Source organism: Gobius niger (genome assembly GCF_951799975.1).
Source record: "Gobius niger genome assembly, chromosome: 11".
In the NCBI taxonomy this organism is placed as follows: domain Eukaryota; kingdom Metazoa; phylum Chordata; class Actinopteri; order Gobiiformes; family Gobiidae; genus Gobius; species Gobius niger.
In genome coordinates, this window is record NC_136862.1 from 29,484,669 (window position 1) to 29,503,159 (window position 18,491).

Here is an 18,491-nt window from a genome sequence, read left to right on the forward strand (position 1 = left end):
CTTAGCAGATTTCCCTTTTGGCGTTCATGAATTGTTGATTTAAGTCACACAAGCAGCGGGAGGAGAGAGAAAGAAGAAAGAAAAAAAAAAGCTCTGAAAAAAGCCATAGGAGTTGGAAGGAGGCGGTGATAAAGACGCAACTCGCTCGCACATGAAAGGGGGAGCGATTTCTCCTCTTCGCCAAGAAATGTTCAGCAATTCATGAATAAAAATGGCGGCGGATGTGAGGGGGCTCCGCTGGGCTTAACATAAGAACAATAGCGATTTGTAGCGGCGATGCGTCTGCTCATGTCTTCAGATGGAGAGAGAGAGAGACGAGAAAAAAGGAATCTTGTGTGGAAAACTTTCCTTTCTTTGCCTGGACACATTTTGGCAACAGTATAAATACCTAAACGCCATTAAGCATTCGTAACACGCTTCCGTAATCATTTATTGATCATTTAGACAAATTTTACGAAGCCCGTTACGAGTGGTACTCTGTCAAAAATAAAGCCAACGATGTCCGCAGGTCACATTACTAGGTGAAGTCACTTCTTGAAAGAGATTTACAAGTGCCGAGTCAAAGACGAGAGAACAGAAGCAGCTGCATTATGAAGATCAGCAAAGGAAGGTGTGCCTGTGTTGCTTTTTTTTTTCTTTCGATATCAGTACTTTAACGATACCTGCTTTTCGGTACCGGTGCCTTAACTGTACTTTTTTCGATACCGAAAAAAAGGTAGCGAAAAAATACCTTTTTTAAATTAAAATAATGTGTAGAAAAAGTATCGTGCAGGAGAAAGTCCAAATACGGCCCAAAAGAAAGAGCACAGGCCGCAGCAGTGTCACAATTCCCACTTAAAGGGATGTTTCAGGATTTTTGACATAGGGCCTCATTTCCCAGTTATCCAGAGTGTTGCTGATTTCTGGAGATATTTTTTTTTGGGAATTCATACAGTTCTTATGCTTGAAGAGTTACGTGGCGCTAGGCTAATGCAAGGCTAGTGCATGTCTATGGTATCAGCTAGCCAGCATTAAAAACAGTCTTGCACTCCGCAATGCACCTGAGGCAAATCACTTATAACACCAGACTAACCATATAAATGTCTGTGTCCATAGAGTCATTTTAACCATTTTGCATTTAAAATACCTTATATTTGGGCAGCATCAGTTTTGTGGTTGTATAAGCTACGCGGCGGCGGAGTGATCTGCAAGAAAATAGTCCCTCAAAATGCGATCATTCATGTGATGCAAATTCAGTTATATTCCAAAAATGATACTATCGACACAGACATTTATATGGTTAGTCTGGCGTTATAAGTGATTTGCCTCAGGTGCACTGTGGAGCGGGTCAGACTGTTTTTAATGCCGGCTAGCTGATACCATAGACATGCACTAGCCTATCACTAGCCTAGCGCCACGAAACTCTTCAAATATAAGAACTGCATGAATTACAACAAAAAAAAATATCTCCAGGTATCAGCAACACTCTGGATAACTAGGAAATGAGGCCCTATGTCAAAAATCCTGAAATATCCCTTTAAGCAGCAATAAGAAGAGAGAAAGGGCATTATTACCTCCTGAGCTGCAGAGACAGACCAGATCCACATCAAGACACTGTTTTACTTCAGATAAACTTTTCTAAACACAAAGTGAAAGCACTCCACACATCAAAGATCTGTTACACAGTATGAGCGCTCACTCTGCCACTAAAAATGTACAAAAATGGCTAATGCAGAGTGAGCGCTCACTTTATCAACAAACAATCTTTGATCTCCTCCTTTGGTGCAGCCATTTGGTGCAGCTGGAGTTCAGTAACAACAGCAGCAACGTCAGGCTCTGCGGGGCTAAAGCTGAAGGTAAAGCCCATGTTGTCACTGCTTTTCTCTTTGTCTAAGAGCTCTAGTTTCCTATTCCTAGTCCAGGTTTAGTCCTGGCTTTTCACCTTTTTACTGTAAGTCCTGGTTTAGTCCTGGCTCAGACCGCGGCTCTGCCATCTCTAATCACGGCTACAGTGTTGTGAAGCGGCTCTTGAGTTCAGGGTGTTTTAGACTCACTGCGGATCGGATTATTGACGTCTGGAGAGAAAAAGTGCTTGTTGTTACTTCAGGTCCGAAGTGCTGTCATGCACGGGCTTAATATAGAAAATGCAGTTACACGCAAGGCCTGAGGTGGCAGTAGTGAGTATGAAATGTCCAACTTGCATCTAGCCCCTTTAAAGGTGAAGGGCAGGGCAGGCGCAAATGAAGGACACATTTTTAGTCTGGTTGTGGATAGGCAAATTCGTGGTCTGTGCAGTGTGTACGCTTTATTAATTATTAATTACATTTTGTGAATGGTAAATGTTCTCAACTTATAGAGCGCTTTTCCACCTTCATTAGCGACATTATGAGCCCAAAGAATGAATCTTTTGACACCGCAGAAGCCTATTGAAACGAAGCCACAGCTCAAAGCTAAAGACGTTACAGCCACATATTAGAGTGTGTGTGTGTGTGACTTTTGTGATCAATAACAAACTTCACACCAAAGAAACTGACAAAACTAGGTAAAAGCTTGAGCAATAATAGGCACTGACATGTCATATCCACCCTGAAGTGCCCAGACACATTGATCTCGGACAGGAGTGGGGCAGTGACAGTACACGTGTTTGGTGATTTATATCATTGCCCAGGTGTGTGTGTGTGTGTGTGTGTGTGTGTGTGTGTGTGCGTGTGTGTGTGTGTGTGCGCGTGTGGAGTCTCTCGCTGCTCATTTCCTCTCATGAGTTTATACATCAGTCAGTGCCTGCTCCACCTGAACAATGGCTGCAGTCTTTTCAGAGGCCGGGCAAATGTCGCCTGGATGTGTGCCCAAGTGCCCTGCCCTCTCTCCCCTCTCCCCCCCCCCCCCTCTCTCTCCCCCCCCCCCCCCCTCTCTCTCTCCCCTTGTACGTATTAAACTTGGCAGCACATCGGGCTCAGCAGGTCAGCGCTCCACGCCCATGAGCCCTCGGAGTCTGAGCACAGTTACGAAACAGTCCACTTATGGGAAAAACAAGCTGAAAAATATGAAGCCGGCAACGCATTCTTATCAGTCCAGGAGGGCAGAGGGAAACATGCAGACGATCGCGAGAAGTGGTGCGTTCCTTTGGGATTAAAACCAAAAAAAATAAAGTAGTAGAAATAGCAATAGAAGTAGTAAACAGTAGTGATTGTTGAAATTACGTGTTTTCATGGTGAATATGTTTTGTCCGTTTCATGGCGTTTAAATCATTTCTGTGGTTTCTTATCGTTGACATAGAAGAGTTTAGCGGATGGATGTGTATATAAATTCACAAAAAAGCAGAAAGTTCACTGTATTTGATTTAGCATCTAACTCAGTAGACACTTTTATACGCTAATGTGTATCTAAAGAGAAATCTCAAAAGGGCTGTATGATTTTTACCTGGACTTTGACATCACCTACATGAAGTCGACAACAGCTCTTAACATCTAGATCGTTCATAAATTGCGACGTTCGATTGCTAATGCTAACGGCTATAGGAAAAATAATAATTTTCCCGGACTGGCCGACTTCCTAACAGTCCGCATACGCTACGATCTAACGCCGCTTCTCCTTTTTATTTCTATGCGTAACAGTGAATGCTAACCATGATTCTATCGTTAGCTTGATGCTACGTGCTATAACCTCTAACTCTGAGAGCCGGTTTTTCCCTTAGAGTGGACAAAATACCATCTCAAAACATTCACAATGACCCGATTTTGACCTGACCGTATGTATGTGCTGAATATGCTCCTAGTCAGCGTCTAAAATTGTGAAAAAGTCACAATTTCCAAAACGTACTTCGTTTCCCATTGCTCGGCCCCGCCCTCGGTGTGACGCATTGCTGTCTGGATCTACAACGTACTGTCAAATTAAATTTATATCAGCAGAAATATTTACTTAAAGGGACTATACTGAGTTCAAAAAATATGTTTTTTCCTCCACAGCTGCCTCTAAAATCCTGCACTGTCACTCAAAAAGTTAATTTGGGTCCGAAGCGCCGTCATGCACGAGCAAAGAAACTGCAGTTGCAAGTTAGACCTGAGGTGGCAGCAGTGAGTATAAAAATGTCCAACTTGCATCTAGTCCTTTTAAATAAGAGTAACGCTACTTTAGACTAACTTGACTCATGTAGAAGTATAAAGAGTTGACTTATACAATGGTTAAAGAGACAGATGCAAGTTGGTTTATACTCACTACTGCCATCTCAGGTCTTACATGTAACTGCAGATTCTATATTAAGCTCGTGCATGACGGCACTTCAGACAGTGCAGGATTTTAGAGGCAGTTGTGGTGAACAGGTCTGGGCTCATTCTACACATTAGGACATGGCTGGAACATATAGGGGGAGGAACATGCTTAGTTTTAACATTTTCAAACTCCGTATTGTATAGTCCCTTTAAGTACAAATAAAAAGTACTTGGTGAAAATACTGCTTGATTAGCCAACTGATAAACTGAGTGTAAAAGGGGGTCATTTAAAAACATTAGCATGTGCAATAGTGGATCAGCAGTCGAGTCATTTGCACTTTTAAAAATAAATGAACTCTGTCATTTTGATATCATATGGGGGCACTGATGCCGTAATACAGGGCTTTTCAAACTAGTAGTATATTTAGCTTGTATTCACTGTCTTGATATATAACTTTCATGGTTAAATAAAATAAAATCTTGCACCTAATTTGAAAAACTATGCATTGAAAACTCAACATACTAGATTTGTCTGTGTCCAATCCCAATTACGCTGGGATTGGACGAGAGAGGGCGTCGTGGGCGGGGCTTTGAGCTGGTCGTAAAGTAATAATAAATGGGGAGGAGCTTCCGCCGGTGCATTAAGGACAGCGCAATTCGTTCCAATGGCAGAACTTCAAAGAGGGAAGAGGAAGAGGGAGAACCGCGGCAAACGCTAACGCTAACTCAGAGCTAACGTGCACAGGCGTTCACACACGAGCGCCTCTTTATGTGACACATACAGAGCCGGTTTGGATTCGGACCTGGTGTGAAATTGGTCTGGGGCTCAGAACATGAAGAGGTTTTCAATTTGATAGTAAATGTTACGGGGACTGAAGCGCCGGACGCGGAGCTGGTGCCAGGGCCAAGTCTTGATCTGTTTTTGCAGAGCTTTGCATCAGTATTACACGACCTACAGGTAAAGTATGTGAGTCTGTGCGTGTCCACACATGTTAGTGTCACTAAAATATTTCATCATTTTAGTCAAATATTTCATTTTAGTCAAAGTAATATCTTTGTGACTAAAGTTAGCCTAAATTCAAAGTATGCAAGAGACCAAAAAAATGTTTTGATACAATAATATACATATCAAGTAGATTATATTAATTGTAGATTTAGGCGATAGTTTAGTCGACTAAAATGAGACCAAAACTAAAAAGCATTGTTTGTCTAAATCTTCAATGTATAATCGAAGGCGAGCCTCTGCCACACAGAGCCCAGTGTAAGCAGGACTGAAGACTGTGTGGAATCTACTTTGAGCAGGGGCGAATTCCAGCATAGGGGCTGGGCATTGTAAGGGAACCCCTGACAGAAAAACTAAAAACAAAAATATTATCTTATAATTAATGACCTTTCAGACTGCATGGAAAAGCAGCTCCTGTTTAAAAGACTCTTATTTCAATTATTGTGAAGTAGGCCCTGGGCCCCTGCCTTAAAATGCTGTCCCAGTCATTTTGTACATAAACTGAAGCATTCAGTTCCCAGCCAAATCATTACAGGCCCATAGCATTGACCTCAGTCATAATGAAGTGCCTGGAAAAACTCATTCTCCAGTCCATTCTTCCAGAGGTCAGATCCCAGCTGGACCCTCACCCGTTCCGTACCGTGCCAGGCGGGGCATGGAGGATGCGGTGGCATGTCTCCTCCACCTCCTCTTGCGGCATCTGGAATCACCTGGTACGTTTGCATCCATCCTCTTCATTCAACACAATTCAACGCCATCTGATGATTAAGAAGCTTCAACTCCTCAACCTGTCTCCAGTCTTCATCCGCTGGATCCATAGTTTCCTCAGCAACAGACCACAGGTCATCTATTATAGAAAACGCTATCTCAATGGCCACCGCCTGGGCGCCGCCATGTTTATTTCCCATACCGACTTTGAAGCTAAGCAGGGAAGTGCCTGGTTAGAACTGGGATGGGAGACCGTTCCTCGGATGCTAAGCAGGGAAGTGCCTGGTTAGGACTGGGATGGGAGACCGTTTGGGAACACCAGGAAGCCTGGCGACAGTACTGAGTGTGTGGTTGGTGGTGCTGCTGTCCGAGGACAACCCGCTGTCACAAAAACGCGAGTGCACGAGATCTGACTGCCGTGCGTGTGCGCGCATCCAACCAGGGCGATGTGTGTGTGCGCGCGTGTGTGTGTGTTCGTGCGTGTGTGTATGTGTGCGCGCATCCAAACAGGGCGTTGTGTGCGTGTGTGTGCGTGTGTGTATGTGTGTGCGTGCGTGCCCAAAACCTGCTCAAACACGAGCCTCTAATCAAACGCGCTGCTCCGACTGATTTATCCTCCGTGTGAGTACAAGCGAAAATGAAACTACTTAACGAGCGCATGGCCTGCACTGCGTAGTTTTATAGTTACGTAGTTTTTTTTTTCTTTGCTGCTGTACCATTTGTTTTCTATTTTGCTTTCACGTATTGTGAGCCCAGAGGTACATTTTATTCTAAAGCAGCTTTGAACGCATTGCCAATTTTATTGTAAGGTTATAAATACTGTCTAACAACGATCATTAGGCTATTTCAGTTCTAAACCTACTCATTATTTCTTTATTGTACACTACCGTGATGCACCAAACCACGGGTCCTGCACCGTGAACCGAACTGTTACAGCTGAACCCCTAATATTTATCAATAATTATTCCACTGTCTCTTGAATCCTGTTCCCCGAGTTTAGCGAAAATATTGTCGTTGTAGTTTATAAGAAAGGAGCACGGGTGCATCAAACACTCCAATTGCAGTTTGTTTGAAATTGTTTTTTGCCTTCATTCTTTTACACATTTGTAGTGGCCATAGTTTTTGGAATGGGTTGGGAACCACTGGTCTACAGCTGAACTGTGTGACGGGTTGGACATTTCTTTGTAATCACTCACAATCTCAGAATATAAAATGTGGAGACTAGCGAGGCCCGGCCGAAGGCCGGGTCTCAGCTAGTCAGAATAGACTGGGTTACATCATCCAGTCTTTTCACCAACACCAGAGTCCCACAGGGCTGTGCGCTCAGCCTCTTCCTTTATAGTCTCTACACTAATGACTGTTTATGCCCTTCACCCACCACCACTTACTTCAAATATTCAGATGACACTGCCATTCTCGCACTACTCACGGACAATAATTCAGTCAGTCATTTCACCCACCCTAGACTTGGCTCATTCACAATCAGACAGTTGAACCAATAAATCAGTTTAAATACCTTGGACTCACACTGGACAATATGCTCACCTTTGACCAACATGTTACAGACATTGACAAACGCTCCCAATAAAAACTCTGTATCATCTGCAAACTCTGCGCTCTCTGTGTCTCCCTTCACCTTCTGCTTCTCCTGTACAATAGCATCATTCAACCCACCCTGCTCTATCTATCTATCTATCTATCTATCTATCTATCTATCTATCTATCTATCTATCTATCTATCTATCTATCTATCTATCTATCTATCTATCTATCTATCTATCTATCTATCTATCTATCTATCTATCTATCTATCTATCTATTTAGTGACTTACTCCCACCTCTGATATTAAGGAGATATCAGTTTGAAAATGTAAAGACTCTTTTTGCATGGATAAAAGCACCGTATGGACACTGCTGGTCTCATTCAGTAGTTCAGCAGTTCATTAATTCAACTCTTTGTGTCTAACCATCAACAGACCTAACAAACATTTAATCTCTCAATTGAAAGAAAATGTATTTGTGCGATTTGTGCCGTCCTTGCTTAGAAGCCTGCACTCTTCTCCGTTCAATCGCTCACATTTGCTACTGAGATGCTGCTCGTCTCAAAGCCGAGCCTGGGGTGAGGCGCTGGGATGTCCATGGACATTTTTGCCCCTTTGTCCCATGGATTGATGACAGCCTCAAACTTTTCTCAGGCATGTTGATTATGTATTCAAACATCTTTCTTATCATTAAAGTGCGTATCGAGCGATTTATCCTTCAAACTCCACTCACGCTGAAACAAGTGGGTGGAAACCACAAACAAAAATATGTGTTCCTGGCTCTGAAAAGACTTGTCCTTATCGTAAAAATGCTACAAGATCTTTTATACTGATGTCACCAAAGAAAGTCAGAGCGAACGTGTGTCTTGTTAGCTTTTCAGTGGCACTTAAAAAGTCCACATTTAATCATATTCTTCGTGTAAAGTAGCAAGTTCGTGCTGGTCTGTAACCAGAACTCAGTGTACGGGTTGTGTAGCCACCGTTAGCTTGATTGTAATTAAATCAATTGAGGTCGTGGGCAGCTCAGAATTCTACAATGGTAAATAAATTGTCGAAATGCTGAGGACTAGGGCCCTATTATTTTCTCTTAAAGGGATATTTCAGGATTTCTGACATAGGGCCTCATTTCCTAGTTATCCAGAGTGTTGCTGATTTCTGGAGATATTTTTTTGGGTAATTCATGCAGTTCTTATATCTGAAGAGTTACGTGGCGCTAAGCTTGTGCTAGGCTAGTGCATTTCTATGGTATCAGCTAGCCTGCATTAAAAACAGTCTGACCCGCTCCACAGAGCACCTGAGGCAAATCCCTTATAACGCCAGACAAACCATATAAATGTCTGTGTCCATAGAATGTTTTTGACAGAGATGCAGGTGGGAGTGGTCAGAACTTAATATTGTAGTTTCCTGTTTGTTTTCTTCCTTTCTTCCTCCAAATCTAAATGGTTTATATGATTTCAATCTTGAACGTTTACCCTTCCTCATGTTCATTACCCCATTCAGTTTACCTTTACCTCTATTATTATTGTTTCTTTACTATTATTTGTTGCTATCATCATTTTTCATGTTCTACGATTTGTTTCCCATGTTTTACTATTTGCTTTCATCTTTTTTTTTTTTTTCCCTCTCTTATTCATATCTCGGACCTACTCGGCACACACACCACACATCCACGCCATGCAGAACCCAAGAACGATCCTAAGAATCAAATATGTGTCTTTCCTTTGTCTATGTGCTATTCGTAAGCTTTGTTTTTTGTCAATAAAAACAAAAACAAACAAAAAAAGAATATTTTTGACCTTGCAACACATGAATGATCGCATTTTGAGGGACTATTTTCTAGCAGATCACTCCGCCGCTGCGTTGCTTATACAAACACAAAGCTGATGCAGCTCAAATATAAGGTCTTTTAAATGCAAAATGGTTAAAATGACTCTATTAGACATTTATTTAGACATTTATATGGTTAGTCTGGTGTTATAAGTGATTTGCCTCAGGTGCTCTGTGGAGCGGGTCACAATGTTTTTGATGCAGGCTAGCTGATACCATAGACATGCACTAGCCTAGCGCCACGTAACTCTTTAAATATAAGAACTGCTTGAATTACAAAAAAAAATATCTCAAGAAATCAGCGACACTCTGGATAACTAGGAAATGAGGCCCTATGTCAAAAATCCTGAAATATCCCTTTAAAGGTGTTTAAAAGTGGTAACAATATTCAAAAACAAGTGCTTCATGCCGGTTAGTCGAAAGATTATCATGAAAGGTTCGCGGACCGACTCACTCCCAAATATCGATCAAGATCAACATTTATGCATTTTCTATTTGACGATTTCTGGCAAAAACTGTATCTCACATCCCAGTAACAGTGATGAGGATGATTGGATTACAGCGTCATCTCGGTCGCCTTTCATGCAACACGTGGATACCAAACTTGTCCATATATGTCTGAATGAACACGTGTGGGAAAGGGAGCGCCGATTTTTCGATGATTTAGTCTGTCCCGCTTCAGTCCATTTGCCAACACCTGCTTTGACAAGGCTTCGACGTCCATCGACCAACAACCACTCAGCCGTCTCAGATCATGTTATGTCTCATTGTTTGCCCACAATGAAAACAGATCCAGAATGCATTTTTCCCCATCACTTACACGGGACAAATGGGCGGTCCGCGGGGACGGCAGATATGAACAGAGACGTTGGAGAGGGCACAGAGCAATCGATGCCAACAGACCGCAACACAGAACCGGTCTGATCCAGTTACACGGATCTATACGCGGCGAACATGCCTCGAGCGCCGTCCATCACAACAGATATAGACGGAATTTATGTGCTTTGGACGCAGCTCAGGCAGCGCGAGGTCGATACGTGTGTGGAGAAAGGGGAACGTGGTCATAGGAATACCACCGGACTGGATAATACTCAATGAGAGAGACAGGTTTGGAGAGAAATGTCCAAATGTTTTCTCTGATAATTCCGATAATAAGTGGTCGGCTGAAAGTTCTTTCATCATTTGGAATATCGTCTACACTTTACGGCATTAGTTCATATGCGCTGAGAGAGAAGACGCTGGATGTTTTGTGAAAGATGTGTGTTTCATGTGGATAATTCAAGGCATTGAAGAGATAGTAAACATAAACCAAGTCCAAAATTCAGCATAGATACAGACGGCAGCGCGTCAAAGAAGAGGGCGTGGCCTAGGGGGAATAAAGTCTCTCATGGGAATCACAATCTTTCAATTGTAATCCCGAATTTCACATTTTTTTGCCGTTTTCTGTCGGACTATAAACACATTTATCACACACCAATATGGATGTTTTATAATTGTACAGTAGAAGCGAAAAATGGCACTCGTTAGCATCGTTTCGCTAATGCTAGCATACGTAGCATGGAGCTAGCGTAGCTTCCTGATTAGAATGGTCAGTTTTCATTGTATTCATGGGCCGTTGAACCACTTTGCTCCTCACCGTGTCTCTGTCTCTTTTTTGAGTAGGAACATATTTTCATAAGGAAGTTAGTTATTATGTTTGGTGAAGTCATGGTGGAGAAATGGGAGAAAGTTCAGTGTTTTCCCTCCTTTGTTTTTTTCCCCGGTGGCTGCTTCGAACATGACCATATATGGGCACTTGCAAAGATGCCATCCGATTAGCTTCCTGGTAAGCATTGTCCTTTTTTTCTTTTGAGAAGGGTCTGGATGCAGCAGATGGAGGGGCACGTGATCAGTGGAGCTCCACTTCTCCGCTGGAAATGATGTCACCTCCACAGCACAACGCCAGCTTAAAATAACCCTTAAAATGTTAGTTGTGGTCCAAACTCATTTGTAACTTCCCTAATATATTTGTCGCATCCAAATTCTTTACAGGGACAAGTTTATTGGCACAATTCACAACTTGCAGGGTCACTTTTTAGGGTCACTTTTCAGGGTCACTTTTACAAAAATGCAAGAAAAATAGCCCGAAAGTTCATAAAATCGATACACATGTTTTATAATTTGATGCAGTGTTTTCCCCACAAATGTATGAATTTACTATATACTAAAAGAGGGTCAAATAAATGTCATTCCCTTTCTAGAAGTAAAATCAGGTATAGCTCCTTCAACTCATTGACTGCCAGCCATTTTCATATCAGAGCTCCCCACTGTCAGAGGTTTTTCAGGATTTTAACAGTTTTTAAGACCCACAGAAAATGTAGGTCTAGGTCTATGTCAACACGGAACCCACCAAAAGAAAGATTAGACTCATCTTTCATCTAAAAAAGTTTCCATTCTCTAGTAATCATCTGTAGAAAATAGGTGAAATCACCCAAAATGCTGTTTTCTGACCAAAAAGCTGAGAAAACGAAAGAGCAATGCTGCCACCTAGTGACTCAATAAAAGAACTTGTAGTTATTTTATTGAGTCACTAGGTGGCAGCATTAGGCAGCACAACTAAGATTTTAACACCAGACATGCTCAAGGCTTTGCTGCAGCTGTTCCCATTGAAAAACCTAATTGACGTCTATAGACGTCATTGGCAGTCAATGAGTTAAGGATAGTGGAGTTTACATTAGTTTAAATAAATGTTGCATGTTGCAAATGTTGCAATGTCTGAACAGATCTCCCTTAAATATAGAACAATCTCTACAGACCTACACATAGCACTCTTAAAACAATATAATATTGTTTTACTGCACACATTTAGTGAATATACAGCAAATGAATATCATGGAATGAGTCTATTCCATTTGGTGTGAGACATGATGATGATTTCTTTAAACACTTTTCATCTCTCCTGATGTGACATTTCACTTTACAACTATTGAATTCTTATGCAGTTTATATCTGTCATCAAAGAAGCAACCTTGTGTTAATTCCATGTTAATTCCCATTAATTCCCACAGTCCCATTGAACGACGTTGAATTTTTTACTCACAACTGCCTGAATAAAATGAAATAGAACTCCAGGTATCTTTTGTGCTCAGAAAAGTAGATACAATTATTACCTGCTAACCCTGTAGTTCAGGCCCAAATTCGTTTGCAGCTCATTTCAGCCCCTTCACCAGCATGAATTAGAGCTTTTGAAATGTGAAGCTGGGTTAATCGTTACAGCGGCACATGAGGTACAGAAGCTTTAACAGCTATGATCCAAATATACAGGGTCTAATCATTTAAAAACAAGCAGACAGTGATAAAACCCTGATTATTAAATTGTACTTGAGGTTATTTTACACCTACAATTAGCCCAAAGTCTAATGAGGTGCTTTAAATCCACTCCACTGGGCTCTGCAGCTAAAGCTAAAACAACAAAAAACACTCAAATACGGCCGTGTATTCTGTAGTAGTCTTCTCCTTTCCCCCCGGCGCGAGGGGAACAGGTCATCTGGCTGCGCACCGGCACCGAGCTAATTGCCAAAAGAACGTCCCACTGGGAGCCAAATTAAAGCCGAGGCCCGGCCAATAGTGATGCGCGGGTCAGGGTTTTTTTCAACCCGCGGGTCCCGCATTTGGAGCAGGTTCTAACCCGACCCGGCCCGCCCCGCAACGTTGTTCTATTTTTACAGCCCGCCCCGCCCCGCCCCGCACCCGCACCCGCAACCATTAAAAATTACGCGTTACAACTATGATCCGTATGAACAGCACCGCCGTGTCAGCCCCTCGCGCGCGCGCGCGCTCTCTCTCTCTCTCTCTCTCTCTCTCTCTCTCTCTCTCTCTCTCTCTCTCTCCCCCCCCCTCCGAAGAGCGCTGGGCAAGAGGGAGAGAGGAAGAGAGCAGAGGTCGGCCTAACGCGAAGTCACACACAGTCGCACATACGGTGGAAAATAGGAAACATGAGCTCCACAAAAGCGTTCTCTGGATTACAAGCTGCAAAACGCTGCTTGTTTTATGAAAATCCGACGTATATTTACGCTAAAAACCTGCTGTAAAGACGACGGAATAAGTTGTGAATGAATTCAATGAATGCGCGTACGGAGGCATAGAGTGCCCGCGACCGGCATTTTTTGACCCGCCCCAACCCGCCCCGCGATCGAAGGAGAATTTCACGACCCGACCCGACCCGAACCGCGGGCAGACCGCGGGGCCCGCGGTGGAACCCGCAACCCGCGCATCACTACCGGCCAATCCATCATAGAGAGCTGCGCGCCAAAACCAGGGGAAAGACACAAAACCGATAGAAGTCGATATGAGCTGGGCGACGGCGTGATTTAATGATATAAAAGAACATAACACCAAACAAAAGAAGTCAGTTTCATATGTTGCCGCGCTGTAACACTCGCCGGACACGGTTACGGCCAGTCAAAAAACGCCGTTAAAACTAGGATAGATGGCGCCATGACAGCAGCTTAAGTTTCACTTCATTCAAACCACGGTGGACGGCAGGTTCAGCGAGAGGAGAGCCAGGGGTCAGGGACAGGGCCACGGCTAACTGCAGCCAACCAGAGTAGATTTACATAGTTAGCATCCAGCGGCTAACGCACAAATCATCAACAATCTGAACAACGATAGAGACCAGAGTTTCTACAGCAGCTCCAGGGAACCAATCAAAAAGTGAGGTGATTCAGCTAAAAAAGCGTGCATCTCGAAGTCATTTATATTCAATGACTGAATGTGTAACTAAGTCGTCAGAGAGAGAGAGAGAAGACAGGAGAGTCTGGATGTCTTTTGAATGACAAGTTTATTTACTTCTCCTTCCCAAAACCCCAAAGGGTTTACTACGACGGAAATGCCGGCCGGCCAAGCTTGATTAGTCAAGCCTAAACTGAGGATTTCATTTTTTCCACAAACCTGGCTCGATTTCCAACTAGTTTTTTTATTTTTTATTATAGCCCTTAACCTCTTAACTCCCGCCTGAACCGAGAGGATCTTTTTCCTCACATCATCAGATTTTTTTCCCATCATTTTTTTGTTGGGTATTCAACTCATTTTTGTAACTTTTTTGTAACTTTTTTGTCATTTTTTTTGTCATTTTTTTGTCATTTTTTTGTCATTTTTTGTCACATTTTTGTAATTTTTTTGTAATTTTTTCCGGAATTTTTAATTACATTTTTGTCATTTTTTGGTCAATTTTTTATCACATTTTTGTCAATATTTTGTCACATTTTTTGTCACATTTTTGTCATTTTTTCGCCCTTTTTTTTATCAAATTTTTGTCACATTTTGTCACATTTTGGTCATTTTTTTGTCACATTTTTGTCAAATTTTTGTCAAATTTTTGTCACTTTTTTTTTTTTTTTGTTAATTCCAGAAGCTTTTGGACTGGGGTAAAGCCAAACTGGAGAAAATGTGCTCGGTTCAGGTGGGAGTTAAGAGGTTAACAGACATGAATATCCAATATCGGACCAGTGCATCCCTAGTTAGGGCGACAGTGGCGCGGGGAGTAGAGCGGGTCGTCTTGTGATCGGAGGGTTGGATGACTGGTTCCTTGATGTAAAGCGCTTTGAGTGCCTAAAGCTGGTAGTAAGGCAAAACATAAATGTGACCTTTTACTATTAACGAATCACTCATGAGAGCAAAGGTTCACTATTGGCCTAATGTCTGTCTCTCCACACTTTGAGCTGCAACAAACGGTGCCAAGTTATTCAATGAGTCGATCCGGGCAGCAGTGTCAATAAGAAGACCGGAGCCAAAGGTGTAAAAAGCTTCAAACAAGTGAGCAAACAATGATTTAGCTAGCACGCGGCTACAGCAAAGAAGTAAACCATGGCTAAAGGTAAATTAAGACATGACCTCTGTATATGTTGACCTCCAAAATCATCATCCTAGCTCTTAGTCAGTACATAAGCCAACAAACAGCCAACAGCACATGTGAGGGAGGGTATTCTGCGGCACTCACCCGCTCCAGGTCCTGCCTCAGGTGGGTGAACAGTTTCAGTCTCCTGTACAGGACGTCCTGCTCCTGTTGGGCCAGATTATCCACCTCGTCCCGGTTCAGCGTCACCAGCGGCCGGTTGAAGTTGGCCTTCCGCTTTAGCTTCCAGAACTGATAGATAAAATCCACCTGCGTAGCAAAACACAAAATCTCTGGGTGAAAAAGTCGGAGAATTAGCCCCTGTTGCTAACGCTCTGAATAGCCGAATGCTAACGCTGGAATACTACAACAGAAGTTTTTGTTTGTTTTTGCGTGAAACCAGTGAACTTTTTCAGGCTAAGCTAACGTGGTGTGTTCAGTGGGTTGGATTTGTTTGTGTTTTGTTTTTGGTCATAAGCTGTGTGTGCAGGTTATGGATAATATAACGTAGTCATTGTCCATGGCACTAGATCGTGTGTGTTCTTCTTTCCCTCTGGTCAAATGTGTGTGTGTTGGGATAATGCTGCTAGTTGTCATTGTGTTGCTAGTTGCTGTAGAGGTAGGCTCTATGGGAAGTGGATTCATGGAAGAGATATGTATTTATATACTGTATTACCGGTTTGCAAACCTATTGTTTCTTTCTTTGATGGCACATTTTTCGTGCTTTTTGCCTTTTCTCCTCCCTGTGCTTTACAGCTTTACGGGGGGAGCGGGTATGGCTGATCTTAATGAGATGTAAATGAGCCCTATTGTCACTCCGAGCCAAGGTGAGAACAGCTCTAAAGTTTAAAGAGAAAATCGGAGAGGTTAGCTTCAACTGTTAACAGACTCTCCAAATATTATCAGATTTCCATGTGTTACACATCATTGGAAAGCTTGGAGACTACACTTTGGTAATATATCTCTCACTCAAAATGCCCAAGTTGTGTCCATTTCCGTGATGGGTCACATATCGTATGGGAAAAACAATAATGTCATGACTCTGGATTAATGGTTTGGCTGTGATGGTCAGTTTTTGCTGCTGCTTTTTTTCTGCCAGAAAGGAAAAGACAATGAAGCCTTTCGTGCTTCATGTGGATACCAAACATGTCAATATTAGGGAATGAATAATGAATAGTGATTTCCTGAAAATTTCTGAAATTATACTGAAAAAACGCCAAAAGATAAGAGTCATAACGGGTGAGTTTGGTCTTTTTTTTATTTATTTTTTTTACATTAAATCTATTATGCCAAAACTATCTAAACAAAAGTCAATGGGTTCGAATCAAAAGGATGATATGAATACACCCTATGAGAAATAGATCCTGAGCATTTGCGATGTGCTTTATAAGATCTTCATAAGAGAAGGCGTGTGGTGTGTAGCATGTGGCGGTGGCGTGTAGCGTGTTGCGTGTGGCGTGTTGCGTGTTGCGTGTGGCGTCTCTCACCTGAGCGAGGGGCAGGCGCAGGCTCTCCGACGCCTCTTTGGGGTCCACCAGTTGATAGAACTCGTCCTCCAGCTCCTGCAGCTTCTGCTTCCTCTGGCTCACCTTCTCCCGCTCCAACTCCGCCCGCTCCGCCGCCCTCTGCTCCGACTCGGCGCTGCCCCCGCCTGTGTGGAGGGGCAGTGCGCTTGCTTGGTGGTGCAGTCCGTTAGGGGCAGAGGTGTGGGGCTGCAGGACAGGACAAAAAAAAGAGGTCATTTGGGTGAAAGGTTTTAGAACAACTGCTCTATCAGACACTCGGGTACAGGAGTTTTAAGTTGGATCGTGGTCCGTTTTTTCCCTGGTCAAACAATGGATTTTTATTCAAAGAGATAGTCTGCAAGTTTAATCGTTTTAGAAATTTAACAGAATTCTTAAAATTGACCACCTGGGTCTGAAATTTGACAGAACACAAATAATAATAGTTCAAAACTTCCTCCCTTTGCTGATCCAGGCAGCCAATCAGAATCCCCGGCGATATATGGAGAGGGTTAACAATTAAAGGTGCATTATGCAACTTTTTATGTCAAAAATAAGTTGATATTCGTACGTATTTGACCGTTCAGTGACCCAGTGGCGGTATGGGTGGTTAGCTTTGCCTCCATGATGTTCTAGGACCAATTTCAGTTCAGGTTTTTTAGGGTTTCTGGTAACCATGGACACAAATCCACCAGCATTGTTTGCATAAAGTTGCACAATGCACTTTGAAAACAATATTTTGGTATCATTGATGTACTTTAATAAGTGTTTATATCACTTTTTGGAGCAATCATATTTCTCAAAATCACTACCAGAAGATATGTGTATGCTCAAGGGCCAAATGTTGACTACCCCTGCACTAGAGCATCACAAAACTTATCTAAATGCTAACTCCAGTAGCTTAGCTCTTGGAAACTCTGTTAGTTTACCAGCAGAATATGTTCAAGTTCTGACATCATTTTGCAGTCAGGTATTTGCAAAATTTAAAGTCACGGGTCAACCTCTTAACCCCTGCCTTAACCAAGCGCATTTTCTCCAGTTTGGCTTTACCCAAATCTAAAGAAGGGAGATCTAAAGCTTCCTGACCAGAGAGCGACAGTGTAATGCCTCGTTTGAAAGCTAAGGCCTACAAAAGTGGTCCTAACTTTTTTGTCGCATTGATGCTGCGCCACATTTTTGCTGTCTTTTCGTCACTTTTTTGTTGTTATTGCGGCTTTTCTGCCATATTTTTGATGCGCTTTTGTTGCTTTTTTGTCACGTTTTTGATGCGTTTTTTTATTTTGCTATTGTTGCTTCTCTGACTCGTTTTTGTGACTCGTTCGTTGCTATGGAGAAAATGTCCTTGGTTCAGGCCCAGGAACTCATCTCCAGCTCTTGAGCTATACTGTATTTGGTCAAGAGTGCCACAAAATCAATACCATTCGGACACTGCTCATTTAACTGAATAGAAACCGAAATTGAAGTCAGAATAGAACTATAGCGACTAAACCAGAGCCCTTAAATTAAGAACAAGCTGCCTAAAAGTGAAGTCCTCTATGGAGTAAAGTCATTTATATTTGCAGATGCTTGTGAAGGCCTACCCCAGAATGCGACCCGTTGAGCGCAGAGACGCCGTGGCTGCTGGACTGTCCCGCGCTCGAGCTGCTGCTGTGCTCCAGGCAGAAGGACTTGAAGCGAACCTCGTCGTTTTCCGCCAAAATGGTCCTCATCTCCAAACCGTGGTCAAAGGCGCAGGTCACATGGAAGGCCACGATACAGGACGGCATGGAGCACTGGCGAGAACACAATACAAAGAAAATGTTTGAAATCTACCATGCCAAACCGTCTTTCTTTACAAAGAAACTCAATTAA

The 18,491-nt window shown here is 42.7% G+C and overlaps 1 protein-coding gene across 1 annotated transcript in view; it reads right to left on the reverse strand.

Moving 5' to 3' along the window:
• The window catches only part of jade2 (jade family PHD finger 2), a 350,732-nt gene that overhangs the window by 82,709 nt on the left and 249,532 nt on the right, over positions 1–18,491 (reverse strand). The window contains exons 9-11 of the mRNA XM_079566323.1: positions 18,221–18,412; positions 16,626–16,850; positions 15,244–15,408 (exon numbers count right to left, since the gene is read on the reverse strand). Of these exons, the coding sequence (XP_079422449.1) occupies positions 15,244–15,408; positions 16,626–16,850; positions 18,221–18,412 (582 nt within the window). The remainder of the gene's footprint in view (positions 1–15,243; positions 15,409–16,625; positions 16,851–18,220; positions 18,413–18,491) is intronic.